A 13412-nucleotide genomic window follows, 5' to 3' on the forward strand; every position below is an offset into this window, starting at 1 on the left:
CAAGCACATTTCAATCAATCTCCATTTTATAAACTAAGACTGAGATTTCAAAAGTCAGACTACTGTATTTTCAAAGCATACAAGTGTAAATTGTAATTCAGAGCCACTCAAGATAATGAGGAAGAAGATCTTTGCTCAATTTAAAGTATGCTGAAGCCTTTCCTGACAGAATCAGTTAGAAAGGAGAAACCTGCCCTGGAGACAATGCACCGCAGAACATGCAACTCCACCAGTCTTTGGATTATACAAGGAAACCAGAGTCTCCTTAACATCCACCCAGCCATCCATCTTAAAACCCCACTTTTCCTGAGCAGGGCCATGGGGATGCCAGAGTCTATACCAAGCAGGAACATTCAATCTCTGGATGGGGCTCCGGGTCCATCGCAGGGTGAACACACTCAAACACAAAATCAACACTGGAGCGATTTTAGCCACACCAGTTTACCTAACCTGCAATTTCTTTGGACTGTGGGAAGAAACCAGAGGACCCGGAAGAACCCCTGGCAGACCCTGCGAGAAAAGGGAAAACTCCACGCAAGGAGAACCCAGGGCAGGAACCTTAGTCTCCTTATTGCAAGCTAGGACTGCACCACCATGATACCCTTCCCATAACATAAAATATCATTCAGTTTCCTGAACCAGCTTACTTCATTGCTGAATTGCATGAGCTGCAACATAAACCAGGAAACAAGAAAAATGTTTACCACAGAGAGTAGTCATTCCGGTTTTGGATCCCCAAGTCAGCTTGTTTTTGACTATCAGAGCACACCAGAGTCCTTTCATCATCTCATACAACATTACCCATCAATCCATTCTCTAAGCTTGCTTATGGCAATAAACGTCAGCAAGACCTTATGCCAGCTACCAAAAGGTGGATGCCAACCCCTGGATGAGATTGCATTGACTATCAGTGCACACCAAAGACCTTTCATCATTTCCCAAGACATTACCCATCTATCCATTTCTATGCTTGCTTATGGCAATAAAAGTGAGCCAGAGCCCATGCCAATATAAAGGTGGATGCCAAACCCCGGATGGGATTGCGGGTCTATCAGATGACATGCTCACCTACATACCCAATGACACTAGGGTCATTTAGATTTTCCAGTCAACTTAACATGAAGTCTTTAAGGGTGTGGGAGCCGACACTGAGAAAATTGGGCATGTGGAGAACGTGCAAAGTCTGCCTAGACAGCAACTAGACCAATATTCGAACCCAGGCCCAGAAGTTGTGTGGCAGAAGCAGTAGCACTCTTCCACCATGCTATCCTAAAATAAAACAATGAAGTGGGCGTACTCAGGTGGTGTAAAATTCTGGAGCCACTAGTCAGCTTGTTTCTGACTATCAGTAAACACCAGAGTCCTTCCATCATCTCGTACGACATTACCCATTTATCCATTCTCTAAACTTGCTTATGGCAATAAAAGTGAGCCAGAACTTATGCCAGCAGCAAAGGTGGATGCCAACCTCAGATGGGATTGCATTGACTATCAGTGGACACCAGAGTCCTTTCATCATCTCAGACAACATTACCCATCCATCCATTCTCTAAGCTCACTTATTACTGTAAAAGTGAGCCAGAGCCTACATCAGCTACCAAAAGATGGATGCCAACCCCAGATGGGATCGTAGGTCTATCAGAGGACATTGTTCACGCACATACCCAGTGCCACCAGGGTCATTTAGATTTTCCAGTCAACTTAACGTGGAGTCTTTTAGGGTGTAGGAGCATTGAAAAAATGTAGCATGTGGAGGACGTGCAAAGTGGGTCTAGATAGTGACTAGGCCAGTACTTGAACCCAGGCCCAGAAGTTGTGTGGCAGCAGCAGTAGCACTGTTCCACCATGACCTCCTAATATAAAACAATGAACTGGGTGTACTCAGGTGGTGTAAAATTCTGGAGCCACCAGTCAGCTTGCTTTTGACTATCAGTGGACACCAGACAGACCCCTTTCATCATCTCGTACGACATTACCCATCAATCCATTCTCTAAGCTTACTTATGGTAATAAAAGTGAGCCAGAGCCTATGCCAGCAGCAAAGGTGGATGCCAACCTCAGATGGGATTGCATTGACTATCAGTGGACACCAGAGTCTTTGCATAATCTCATACGACATTATCCATCTATCCATTCTCTAAACTTGCTTATTACTGTAAAAGTGAGCCAGAACTTATGCCAAAATAAAGGTGGATGGATACCAGCCCCAGATGGGATTTCAGTTCTATCAGAGCACATCAGAGTCCTTTCATCATCTCATACAACATTACCCATCTGTCCATTCTCTAAGCTTGCTCATTACTGTAAAAGTGAGCAAGAGCCTATGCCAGCAGCAAAAGTGGATGCCAACCTCAGATGGGATTGCATTGACTATCAGTGGACACCAGAGTCCTTTCATCATCTCCCATGACATTACCCATTAATCCATTCTCTAAGCTTGCTTATTACTGTAAAAGTGAGCCAGAGCCTATGCCAGTATAAAGGTGGATGGATACCAGCCCCAGATGGGATTTCAGTTCTATCAGAGCACATCAGAGACTTTTCATCATCTCATACAACATTGCCCATCTATCCATTCTCTAAGCTTGCTTATTTTACTGTAAAATTGAGCCAGAGCCTATGCCAGCTAGCAAAAGGTGAATGCCAACCCCAGATGGGACTGCATTGACTTTCAGTGGACACCAGAGTCCTTTCATCATCTCCTATGACATTACCCATCTATCCATTCCCTAAGCTTGCTTATTAACCAAAGCCTATGCTAGCAGCAAAGGTGGATGCCAACCTCAGATACGATTACATTGACTATCAGAGCACACCAGAGTCTTTGCATCATCTCATACAACATTACCCATCTATCCATTCTCTAAACTCGCTTATTACTATAAAAATAAACCAGATTATGCCAGCTACAAAAAGGTGGATACCAGCTCCGGATGGGATTTCAGGTCCATCAGAGCACACCAAAGTCATTTCATCATCTCATGTGACATTACCCATCTATCCATTCTCTAAGCTTGCTTATTTCCATAAAAGTGAGCCAGAACCTATACCAGCAGCAAAGGTGGATGCCAACCTCAGACGGGATTGCATTGACTACTAGTGGACACCAGAGTCTTTGCATAATCTCATACGACATTATCCATCTATCCATTCTCTAAACTTGCTTATTACTGTAAAAGTGAGCCAGAGCCTATGCCAGCAGCAAAGGTGGATGCCAACACCCGGATGGGATTGCAGGTCTATCAGATGACATGCTCACCCACATACCCAATTGCCACGGGGTCATTTAGATTTTCCAGTCAACCTAAAGTGGAGTCTTTTAGGGTGTGGGAGCCAACATTGAGAAAATGGGGCATATGGAGGACGTGCAAAGTGAACCTAGATAGCGACTAGGCCACCACTCGAACCCAGGCCCTGAAGTTGTGTGGCAGCAGCAGCAGCACCACTCTGCCATGCCATCCTAATATAAAACAATGAACTGGGAGTACTCAGGTGGTGTGAAATGAGAGCCGACATCACAAGACTGTCTGTGCCTTCATGTTAAAAATAGAGCGCGTGGATTTAAGGGTAAAATTAAAAAAAAAAAATTAAAAACCCCGCAGTCCACATGACTATCAAGGAATAATTAAGGAATGAGGCCCCCCATCAAACTGCAGAATTTAGCAGTTGCTGCAAATGGATCATGCGTAGCCGGCAGAGTAATAATCCAATACAAGATTTGCAAGTTAACCGCTGCCAGCGGACTTGCTGTGAAAATGACGGGGGGACACAACTCGTATTATTTATTTTTAAATACCGAACCTCAACAACGCATGATTCACACTGGAGAGAATACAAGGGTCCGGTTTGTAAAAGGAGCAAGCACGTGAAATGCCAATAAAATGACAAACTGTGCCCTGTCCCCGACTCTAGCCTATTTGGTATGTAAAGGGAAGGCAGTTAAATATCTGGGGCTTCTCTATTGTTGTTTTTTTTTTTTTTGTGCCTCGTGTCTTTCGAGGAGGCTGCTGGCACCTTGTGATGTACACCCCGAGCACCATCTCCTCACACACCCTACCTACGCCCCAATTAAAGGCTCGCTGCTGCTGGCATGTGCTCACCAGTAAAGCAGCGCAGACCAGGAACCCCACCAGTTGGCTCGTGCCCACCAGTAAAGCAATACGGACCCGAGACCCACCAGTTTAAAAAAAACACAACTCTCTCTGGCCAGAAGGCTCCCCCCAGACAGCTCAGAGTCCCCTGCCAAGCATGGAGCAGAAATTCAGCTATGGTCGCGCACTCCCTTCTTTGATGAGCATAAGCGCTAAGCCACAGGAGGAGAGGCGCCCGATGCGGCTCAGCAGATTAAAGTATTAACAGCAGAACAACAACAAGAGCGGAAAAGGAGAAGAGAAAAGCCGACAGTACCTTCCATCATGGTGGCAGAGTTGCATTCCTCAATCTCCAAAGAGCCTGAAACGACACCGAAGGGGAACACAAGGCTGTGGTTACTGGCTGCAAGGAAAAGGATTGAAGAAAGACTGAACAAGGAAAAGAAAAAGACATCAATGAAATTCTGTATATCCAGGAGCCCCCCCCACTACAACACCGAGAGCAGGCTGTACAGGCGCAGCGACGGAAGAAATGGCCGGGGATCTGGTTTAGGCCATTGATGCTGCTGCAGCTCTAACCTACAGGATCACAGGAGGATGCTGAGGGAGAGGAATAAAATAAAAAAAAGACAAGCAGATGGGGAGGGGAGGGAGCAGAGGGGGGGGGACGAGGTTGATGGTGATGGGGGGGACGGGGGGGTTGCTGAGCTCATGCACTTGTTAGCTACGCAGCCAATCTGCCAATCCTTCCAGCCCCTCTGGCCTGTCACATGGTCCTTCAAGCCTGCATCTCCTGACACCCACTGGCGTCCTTTCCTCCTCCTCCTCCTCCCTCGTTCTGGCAGCCCTTCTGCATACCTAGTGACGCATTTCCCTACACGGCACGGCGATTGGAGCGGAGAGGGTGAACGCAACACTCTCTCCGCCAGGTTGGATTGTTAAAAAAAAAAAAAACATTAAAAGAAGAAGATGAAGAAGGAGAAGGAGGAGGAGGAGGAGGAAGAGGCCGATGTGCACACAAGCGACAAGTTCAGGGGGACTGATTGAAACACCACACCCCGTCGTCCACACACTGTCCGCAATTACCGAGCACAAAAAGAATCCAAATCTTTTGTGAAGAAAGATGGCCTCAAACGTCTGGGGGCTACAACAGCTGGCAGTGGTGGTCTCGACTCACCGTTTGGGTGGGGGTAGAAAAATCAATGAGTGGACGTCACAGTCACATTGTACACAATTACTACCTCAGCTAGCGGAATGCAGGAGGAGCTCGTGATCTGCTGGCTGGGCTGCCTTTCATCATAATGAGGCTGAAAGAAGCGGTCGGGGGGTTGAATTAATTTCGCATGAATTACTTCTCCGGACCCTGAGGGCATCGACTGACCATTAACGAAACCAAAGCACAAAGAGAGCTGAGCTGAAAGGGAGCACGTGGCCATAACAGCCAAGGAATTGTTCCTGCCCGCGACATGGAGAAAAAGTTCATTTCTAGGACTCGGTTAATGGAGAACTGCAAAGGTGGGCTGCAGGCCGAGTCTTATTAGCATACTGTAGGTAAGCAGATATGTCCAAGTGAGCCTGCACAGGCCACCGACGGTCATTCGATCACATATTTCTGCTCTAACACGTGGTGCATTTTGGACACGTTCCGAATGCAGCCAAGGAAAGCATTGGCAGTGAGGGGGGCCAGTTTGTTAATTATTCACACATTTAAAAATTCATTTTGGTTATGAATTACCAAGGCCTGATATGCCAGATTAATATTTGAGGGGCCCAACTCCCGGAGGAGTGACATTTGAAACTCTGGCAGGATACACGCATCAGGTGCTTGATTACCTCCATAAAGTTTCCATACAGAGGCGTGCGCCGCATGTCCTTCACACACAATTCTTTTTATGCTTACATAGCTTTTATATAGCGACTGTTATCGGAAAACTGTCACAGAGGTAAACTATACGGAAATACTGCATTTAGTATGCCACTTGTCACAGTGGTCGTCAATGTTGTGTCTGTCACAGCCCTAAAAGAAATGGGCTGGAATCCCGGCCTGGTTCACATTTTTTGTCTGTATGGGCTTTATTACCTCGTTCTTTAGACAGAGGCTTACACAGGCAGCCTTCACACTCGAAACATCTGCATGGCTCACTTTATGAAGTGTGCTGTCTCACCAAATACTTCACAGTCCACAAACTTATACTGTACATATCATGGTGCCTTTGGCAGTTAGCACAGTTCATCATGAATATTTCTTTGGTGTATCTTCTTTCCTAGTGCTCCCTGTCACAAAGCTGTTTGTAAACCAATTACTCTTTTATATAACTTTATTAAAATGCTTCATACCTACGGCAATACACTCAATAATGCCTCACTGTGACTGTGCTTCATTGGTAACAAAGTCACACATTTTCTTCCTTTTAGTAATTCTAGTGTGCATTTGAGGGGACTTTTGTTTGTTACAACATCTCTTAAACTTCTGCAAAAAGCAAAATTCCTCATACAGTAAATTACTATTGACAGTACATATTATATAGTGCCTTTCACATCTATCTATCTATCTATCTATCTATCTATCTATCTATCTATCCATCTATGTATCTATCTATTTGTGTCACTTCTGTCTGTCTGTTTGTCTATCATTTATATAGCACCTTTCACATCTATCTATCATATTTATAGTGCCTTTCACATCTATCTATTATACAGTGCCTTTCATATCTATCTATCTATCTATCTATCTATCTATCTATCTATCTATCATATATTGCCTTATCTATCTATCCATCTATGTATCTATCTGTTTGTGTCTGTCTGTCTGTCTGTTTGTCTATCATTTAAATGGCACCTTTCACATCTATTTATCATATTTATAGTGCCTTTCACATCTATCTATCTATTATATAGTGCCTTTCATATCTATCTATCTATCTATCTATCTATCTATCTATCTATCTATCTATCTATCTATCTATCTATCTATCTATCTATTATATAGTGCCTTTCACATCTATCTATCTATCTATCTATCTATCTATCTATCTATCTATCTATCTATCTATCTATCTATATTGTATATAGTGTCTTTCACATCTATTTATCTATCTTTTATCTGTCTCTTTTATATAGTGCCTTTCACATCTGTCTAACTTGTGTCTAAATCACTTCTCTGGACCAGTACAGCTCACTCACTCTCTCTTTCTATCCACCAGTAGCCACAGTTGTTGAAGTGTGCTTCTGTTCCTCATGGCTCTCTCATGGATGTTCAGAATATGAATAGATGATCTCTTTTATTTTTCAGGCCACTGATATTAATGATACTTTTTCAGTAAGAAGATACAGTGTGTAACGTGTTGTCCATGCAAGATACTTTGAAGGAATTTTCAACAAGAAATACATTATCTAAAATAAAATGATTTTTTAAAAAAAGTAGAAAAATATATGAAAACATAGATCCCTTCTAAAATAAACAACAGTTGCATTTATATCTCAAAGACAATCATACTAAAACGTGGCTAATATGTGTGAATTAAAATGAAACACTCACACACCTTGCACCCTGGTGTCGACACAGACAGAGATGAGTGTGAAACAGCTGAGAGACTCCCTAGGGTTCCCTGGACTGAACCAAATGTCTACAAGAGGGGTTTCTGGTTTGCTGGCACTTAACTTACCGAGACCAGTTTCACTTTTGGGTGTTAGTATTTACCTAAACTGTGCTGAGGGGACCCCTCCAGACCCTTTGATTTGTAGAGCGTTTTAAAAGTTTGTAGGTCTTTATTGATCTTTTCCTTCCTTTCTCAAATCACAGACATTGAGTAGGTTTGGTTTGGTTTGTTTTCTCCCCTATAAGCTCTACTACACAACATGAAATGGCCAACTAGTGTAGAATGCAGAGTGTGTTGATGAAGTCAGCAAAAAAAATAAACCTCAAAGTCCAGGAGGCTATGGTGTCTCTGTAAAGTCATTAGGGTTATGTTTATTACTATTTTTTGTAATCATCCTTTATTGAAATCACAGAAGGGACAAGAACAAGGGCAATAACTATCAGCATTTATTTAAAAATAAAAAAACTGATGCACCTTTGGCAGCAATTACAGCCTCAAGTCTTTTTCAATATGATGCCACAAGCTTGGCACACCTATCCTTGGCCAGTTTGGCCCATTCCTCTTTGCAGCACCTCTCAAACTCCATCAGGTTGGATGGGAAGCGTCGGTGCACAGCCATTTTAAGATCTCTCCAGAGATGTTCAATCGGATTCAAGTCTGGGCTCTGGCTGGGCCACTCAAGGACATTCACAGAGTTGTCCTGAAGCCACTCCTTTGATATCTTGGCTGTGTGCTTAGGGTCGTTGTCCTGCTGAAAGATGAACCGTCGCCCCAGTCTGAGGTCAAGAGCGCTCTGGAGCAGGTTTTCATCCAGGATGTCTCTGTACATTGCTGCAGTCATCTTTCCCTTTATCCTGACTAGTCTCCCAGTTCCATCCCCACAGCATGATGCTGCCACCACCATGCTTCACTGTAGGGATGGTATTGGCCTGGTGATGAGCGGTGCCTGGTTTCCTCCAAACAGGATGCCTGGCATTCACACCAAAGAGTTCAATCTTTGTCTCATCAGACCAGAGAATTTTGTTTCTCATGGTCTGAGAGTCCTTCAGGTGTCTTTTGGCAAACTCCAGGCGGGCTGCCATGTGCCTTTTACTAAGGAGTGGCTTCCATCTGGCCACTCTATCATACAGGCCTGATTGGTCGATTGCTGCAGAGATGGTTGTCCTTCTGGAAGGTTCTCCTCTCTCCATAGAGGACCTTTGCAGCTCTGACAGAGTGACCATCAGGTTCTTGGTCACCTCCCTGACTAAGGGCCTTCTCCCCCGATTGCTCAGTTTAGATGGCCGGCCAGCTCTAGGAAGAGTCCTGGTGGTTTCGAACTTCTTCCACTTACGGATGATGGAGGCCACTGTGCTCATTGGGACCTTCAAAGCAGTAGACATTTTTCTGTAATCTTCCCCTGATTTGTGCCTCGAGACAATCCTGTCTCAGAGGTCTACAGACAATTCCTTTGACTTCATGCTTGGTTTGTGCTCTGACATAAACTGTCAACTGTGGGACCTTCTATAGACAGGTGTGTGCCTTTCCAAATCACGTCAGATCAACTGAATTGACCACAGGTGGACTGCAGAAACATCTCAAGGATGATCAGGGGAAACAGGATGCACCTGAGCTCAATTTGGAGCTTCATGGCAAAGGCTGTGAATACTTATGTACATGTGATTTCTCAATTTTTTTATTTGTAATAAATTTGCAAAAACCTCAAGTAAACTTTTTCATGTTGTTATTATGGGGTGTTGTGTGTAGAATTCTGAGGAAAAAAATGAATTTAATCCATTTTGGAATAAGGTTGTAACATAACAAAATGTGGAAAAAGTGATGCGCTGTGAATACTTTCTGGATGCACTGTATATACAGTATATATATATATAAAACCAGAGACAAGACATCCTTGGAGATAATTTCAAGTCCCACGAGACAAAACATCTTTGCCACAAGATTTAACCTCTCATTTGTGTGAATGCTATTGTCAGAAACAGTTCCTGTGCTCTCAGCTCTTATACATTTTCACGTTTTCAGAATAAAAGACAAAGTAGAACATCATAAAGAGGTTCAAAAACGTTGGCATGATACACATGCAGAGCAGGTTAGAGATTTTGAAAGTACTAAAATTCGAAAGTCTCAAAAAACTGATAGTAAAGATTGCATTAGCGCAAACAAACAGAAATTATTACTTGGTGAAATAATGGAGCAGCGAAAAGAGATTGAATATTTTGTTTGGATTTAAACTTTAAGTTAGCCATCAGGGAAATGTAGTGTTTCTTCCCAATGAAGAGGCCTATCAGTGAGAATTAAAAGATCTGTTATTTGGTGAAAGTGAAATCCACAAGCACTACAGGCAAAATATCTAAATCAACAATAACCTGTTCACGTTCGCATCATTCAGTGCTCAAAACATAGATTTACACGATTCAGGACCATACGCTTTGAGAATCTGTGGTCCCGCAAAAATTAAAGCTACTACAAGTTTAATTTCAAAGAAACCACAATTCGGTCAGGTTTATATTTATGATCACGGACAAGCAATGCAACATAGAATTGAAAAAGAGTTAAACGATCGGACGTATTAGAACTTCTACAGCCAATAATGGATACAAAGCCATACGTCCAAAAGTATTGCACTTTACACAAAATTTATCTGAAAAACACGGTGTGGCGAGCGGCTGTGGGCGGTACCCAGCCAGGATGCCAGGAAGGACCAGAAGAGGAACTATGCCTACTCCGGATCACGAGAAGGCAGCCGCCCTGGTTGGTATGGGGACCAAGGGAGCTGAGCATGGAAGCTCGACCCTATAGGAGCCCGTGGTTACCGCCAGGGGGCGCCCAGATGCCTATGAAGCACTTGACGTCAGCACTTCCGCCACACCTGGAGGTGCTGGTGGAAGGAAAACCCGGAGTGCTTCTGGGTGCTCAGCTGGCACTTCCACCACACCGTCCGAGTGTCATATTAAAGCTTATTAGGGTACAGACAAAAAAAAAATAGGCACACAGTGGGGGAAAAAAGCAAAAATGTCAACTTTAATCTCGAAATTTCCACTTTAATCACGTAGTTTATTTTGTCATTACAGTAGAACATCATAAACTTCATCTTAAAATCATTTAATTTACTTGTTTCTCAAATCCCATCTTAACTAAAGTAGCACGTTAAATGCTTTGTTTTGTATTTGATCTTCTATGTGCTCTGTGTGTGAATCACTACATGCTTCTTGTCTCTCTTGGACACAGAATCCATTACATTCGTGATATTACTGCTCTCTGAATAATTCAAATACTGAGATGTATACGTGATATCATTTTCATGATGATAGGAGTTAAAGCATGTTATTAAACATGGGAGCACGGTGGCGCAGTGATTGTGCGTGACCTTCGATGAAATACTTTATTGTAGCTGTACTGTCTCTTTCAAATGTATTAACCCCCAATTCCTGTCCTTCCTTTTCTTTCTCCAAATACCCAGTCGCCACACAATCAGCTCTGTAATGAACGTTAAGCCATCTGTAAGCTTACAACGACGATTCTTCAAAACTCTTAAGGAACATTAAAATATCTTCATAGTACGTGTTTAATTATTCCATCCATCTATCCTTCCAGTGTCGCGTCAGCACCAGCAAGAATACAGCGCGAGGCAGGAACAATCTGCGAACAGAGTGCCAGCTCCTCACTAGCGCTGCAGTACCGTGTCCTCACATGTTTAATTATTAACAATATAGATTATTTAAATGAAGTTAAAGTTTTATCTGTATAATATAATAAATATATTTTGCTGCATTTCATCTTAAAAATATCATCATCATATATAAATACGCGCTTTATAAAGTGGCTCAGGTTGTGCGATATCATAACTGTATCACAAGTTTACAGTGAGGTGATTGTACTAATAAGTACAGACAGTTCTACAAAGAGCACTTGATGGACTGATGGAGTGCGTTTAGAGTTCTTGGGATGAAACTGTTTCTGAACCGCGAGGTCCGTACAGGAAAGGCTTTGTAGCGTTTTGTCATGTGAGAAGTAGTTCAATAGACAGCATGGCTGAGGCAGCGTGTGCTTGATGCTGTAAACTGATAATTCTCTTCCTCAGCTTCTGTAGATCTGTGATTCCCCACTCAGATACAGTTACTGTATATAAATACTCCGAGTGGTGCAGTGAGAGTAATATGGAAAAAGATGATTCGCTGTGGCAACTCCTAATGGGAGCAGCGGAAAGAAGAAGAAGAAGAAGAAGGTGCAGTGAGAGTTACAATGCTAAAGCAGTTATGGTATTTAGAATACTATGGCTATTCCCCGAACCATTATATTGTTACAGGTTAATTACAATCAGATGCATTAAACTAATAAACAATATGCGGTGTAGTTATAAAGCCGCATCAGGGACGTGGATCTGAAAAAGAAAGATAAACCACACAGGAACAGTAGCACAGCTTTGACGCTGGGTGCCGCCAGTCTGCAAAACTTGCGTACAACAAGGTATGAGCTACCATGGTAATGTGCCTGGTTTTACGTCAAGTTTAGGTTTTATACATCGCAATTTGAACGTGGAAACGTTCTTACGCAACATTTTTGTGCGTACGCACCGTTTATACATGAGGCCCCTTGAGTTTAGTTTCATTGGCGAGACCCATGCCAAGAGCAGCATTAATATGTATGCACATTCATTGAATTCCTGAATGCGTGATGTGACAGCTGAACACGAGCGAACGCTCCCGGGGCATGCGACACAATTCCTCGAATGTCTCACCTAAACGTAAGGTCATTAATTTGGCTTAAATAAAAAAACAAAAAAAAAAAACGCCTGAAAGCTTGCATGGCCAATGTTCTGCCATTCTGCCAACCCCAGTTAAAACCTTATTCAGAACAAGCAACATCAATTACTGCCACACGCCTGCTTCTTTTGTGTTCCTACTACACAAAACCCTAGAATCCATCCATTTCCTAGTTTATTCATTTTAAATTAATGGGCCAAAAGTACTTGCACTGTTTAATGAAGCTGCTATGGTGTTAAAGCTGCACTTCTTTTTTGGACTCCTTCACCTCCGTTTTGCTCACTAGTTTGAATCTTCCCACTATAACAAACAAATAAGATCTTAAGAATCCCATCCACCCTGCATTTGGAGCTGAAGCTAAGCTGGGGTACAACATGGCATTGGCAGATGAAGTGTGGCACACACAGTGGGTCAGCAGTTGCACCTCAGTCAGCATCCAAACACACTGGGCAACAAATATTACGCTTCCTGAAATCTTATAGATTTGCTGGTTATACAAATCACCTTTAATTTCTTATATCCCATACCACTTTATTGCAATGGTCTATGTTTGTGAAACCTTCTTGTATAATTAGTACACAACTTATCCTGTGTAAATTTATCCACAATTAATCCTGTTGACTGCACAACTGATTACATCAACTTCTGTATGGACATTGTAATTCAAGTAAGAACAGTACGCTGCTATGCTAACAACAAGCCATGGATTGCAAGTGACATCAAGAGCCTTTTGAACCAGAAGAAAAGGGCTTTTAAAGGCAGTGAACAGCATGAGCTCAAGTGCGTGCAGAAGGAACTCCGAGTTCAGCTCAGGGTGGCGAAAGAGCAGTACAGGAGAAAGCTGGAGCAGAAGTTGCAGAATAACAGCATGAAGGAAATGTGGGATGGGATGAAGATCATCACTGGCTGCAGCTCGAAACGGGGTGCCACCATCGAGAGAGACGTGGAGAGAGCAAACCAAA

The 13412-nt window shown here is 42.9% G+C and overlaps 1 protein-coding gene across 9 annotated transcripts in view; it reads right to left on the reverse strand.

Moving 5' to 3' along the window:
* sgip1a (SH3GL interacting endocytic adaptor 1a) overlaps nt 1–4946 on the reverse strand; it is a 305775-nt gene extending 300829 nt beyond the window's left edge. For 4 of the 9 annotated variants that reach the window (XM_039735501.1, XM_039735496.1, XM_039735497.1 and 1 more), the window contains exon 1: nt 4408–4945. In XM_039735501.1, the coding sequence (XP_039591435.1) occupies nt 4408–4417 (10 nt within the window). In that variant the 5' untranslated portion in view covers nt 4418–4945. Of the gene's footprint in view, nt 1–4407 lie in introns of all 9 variants that reach the window. The other 5 variants (XM_039735498.1, XM_039735495.1, XM_039735499.1 and 2 more) reach the window with 3 other exon arrangements.
* Between the last annotated feature and the right edge of the window lie 8466 nt (nt 4947–13412).

Source organism: Polypterus senegalus, chromosome 14 (assembly GCF_016835505.1).
Source record: "Polypterus senegalus isolate Bchr_013 chromosome 14, ASM1683550v1, whole genome shotgun sequence".
Lineage (NCBI taxonomy): Eukaryota > Metazoa > Chordata > Cladistia > Polypteriformes > Polypteridae > Polypterus > Polypterus senegalus.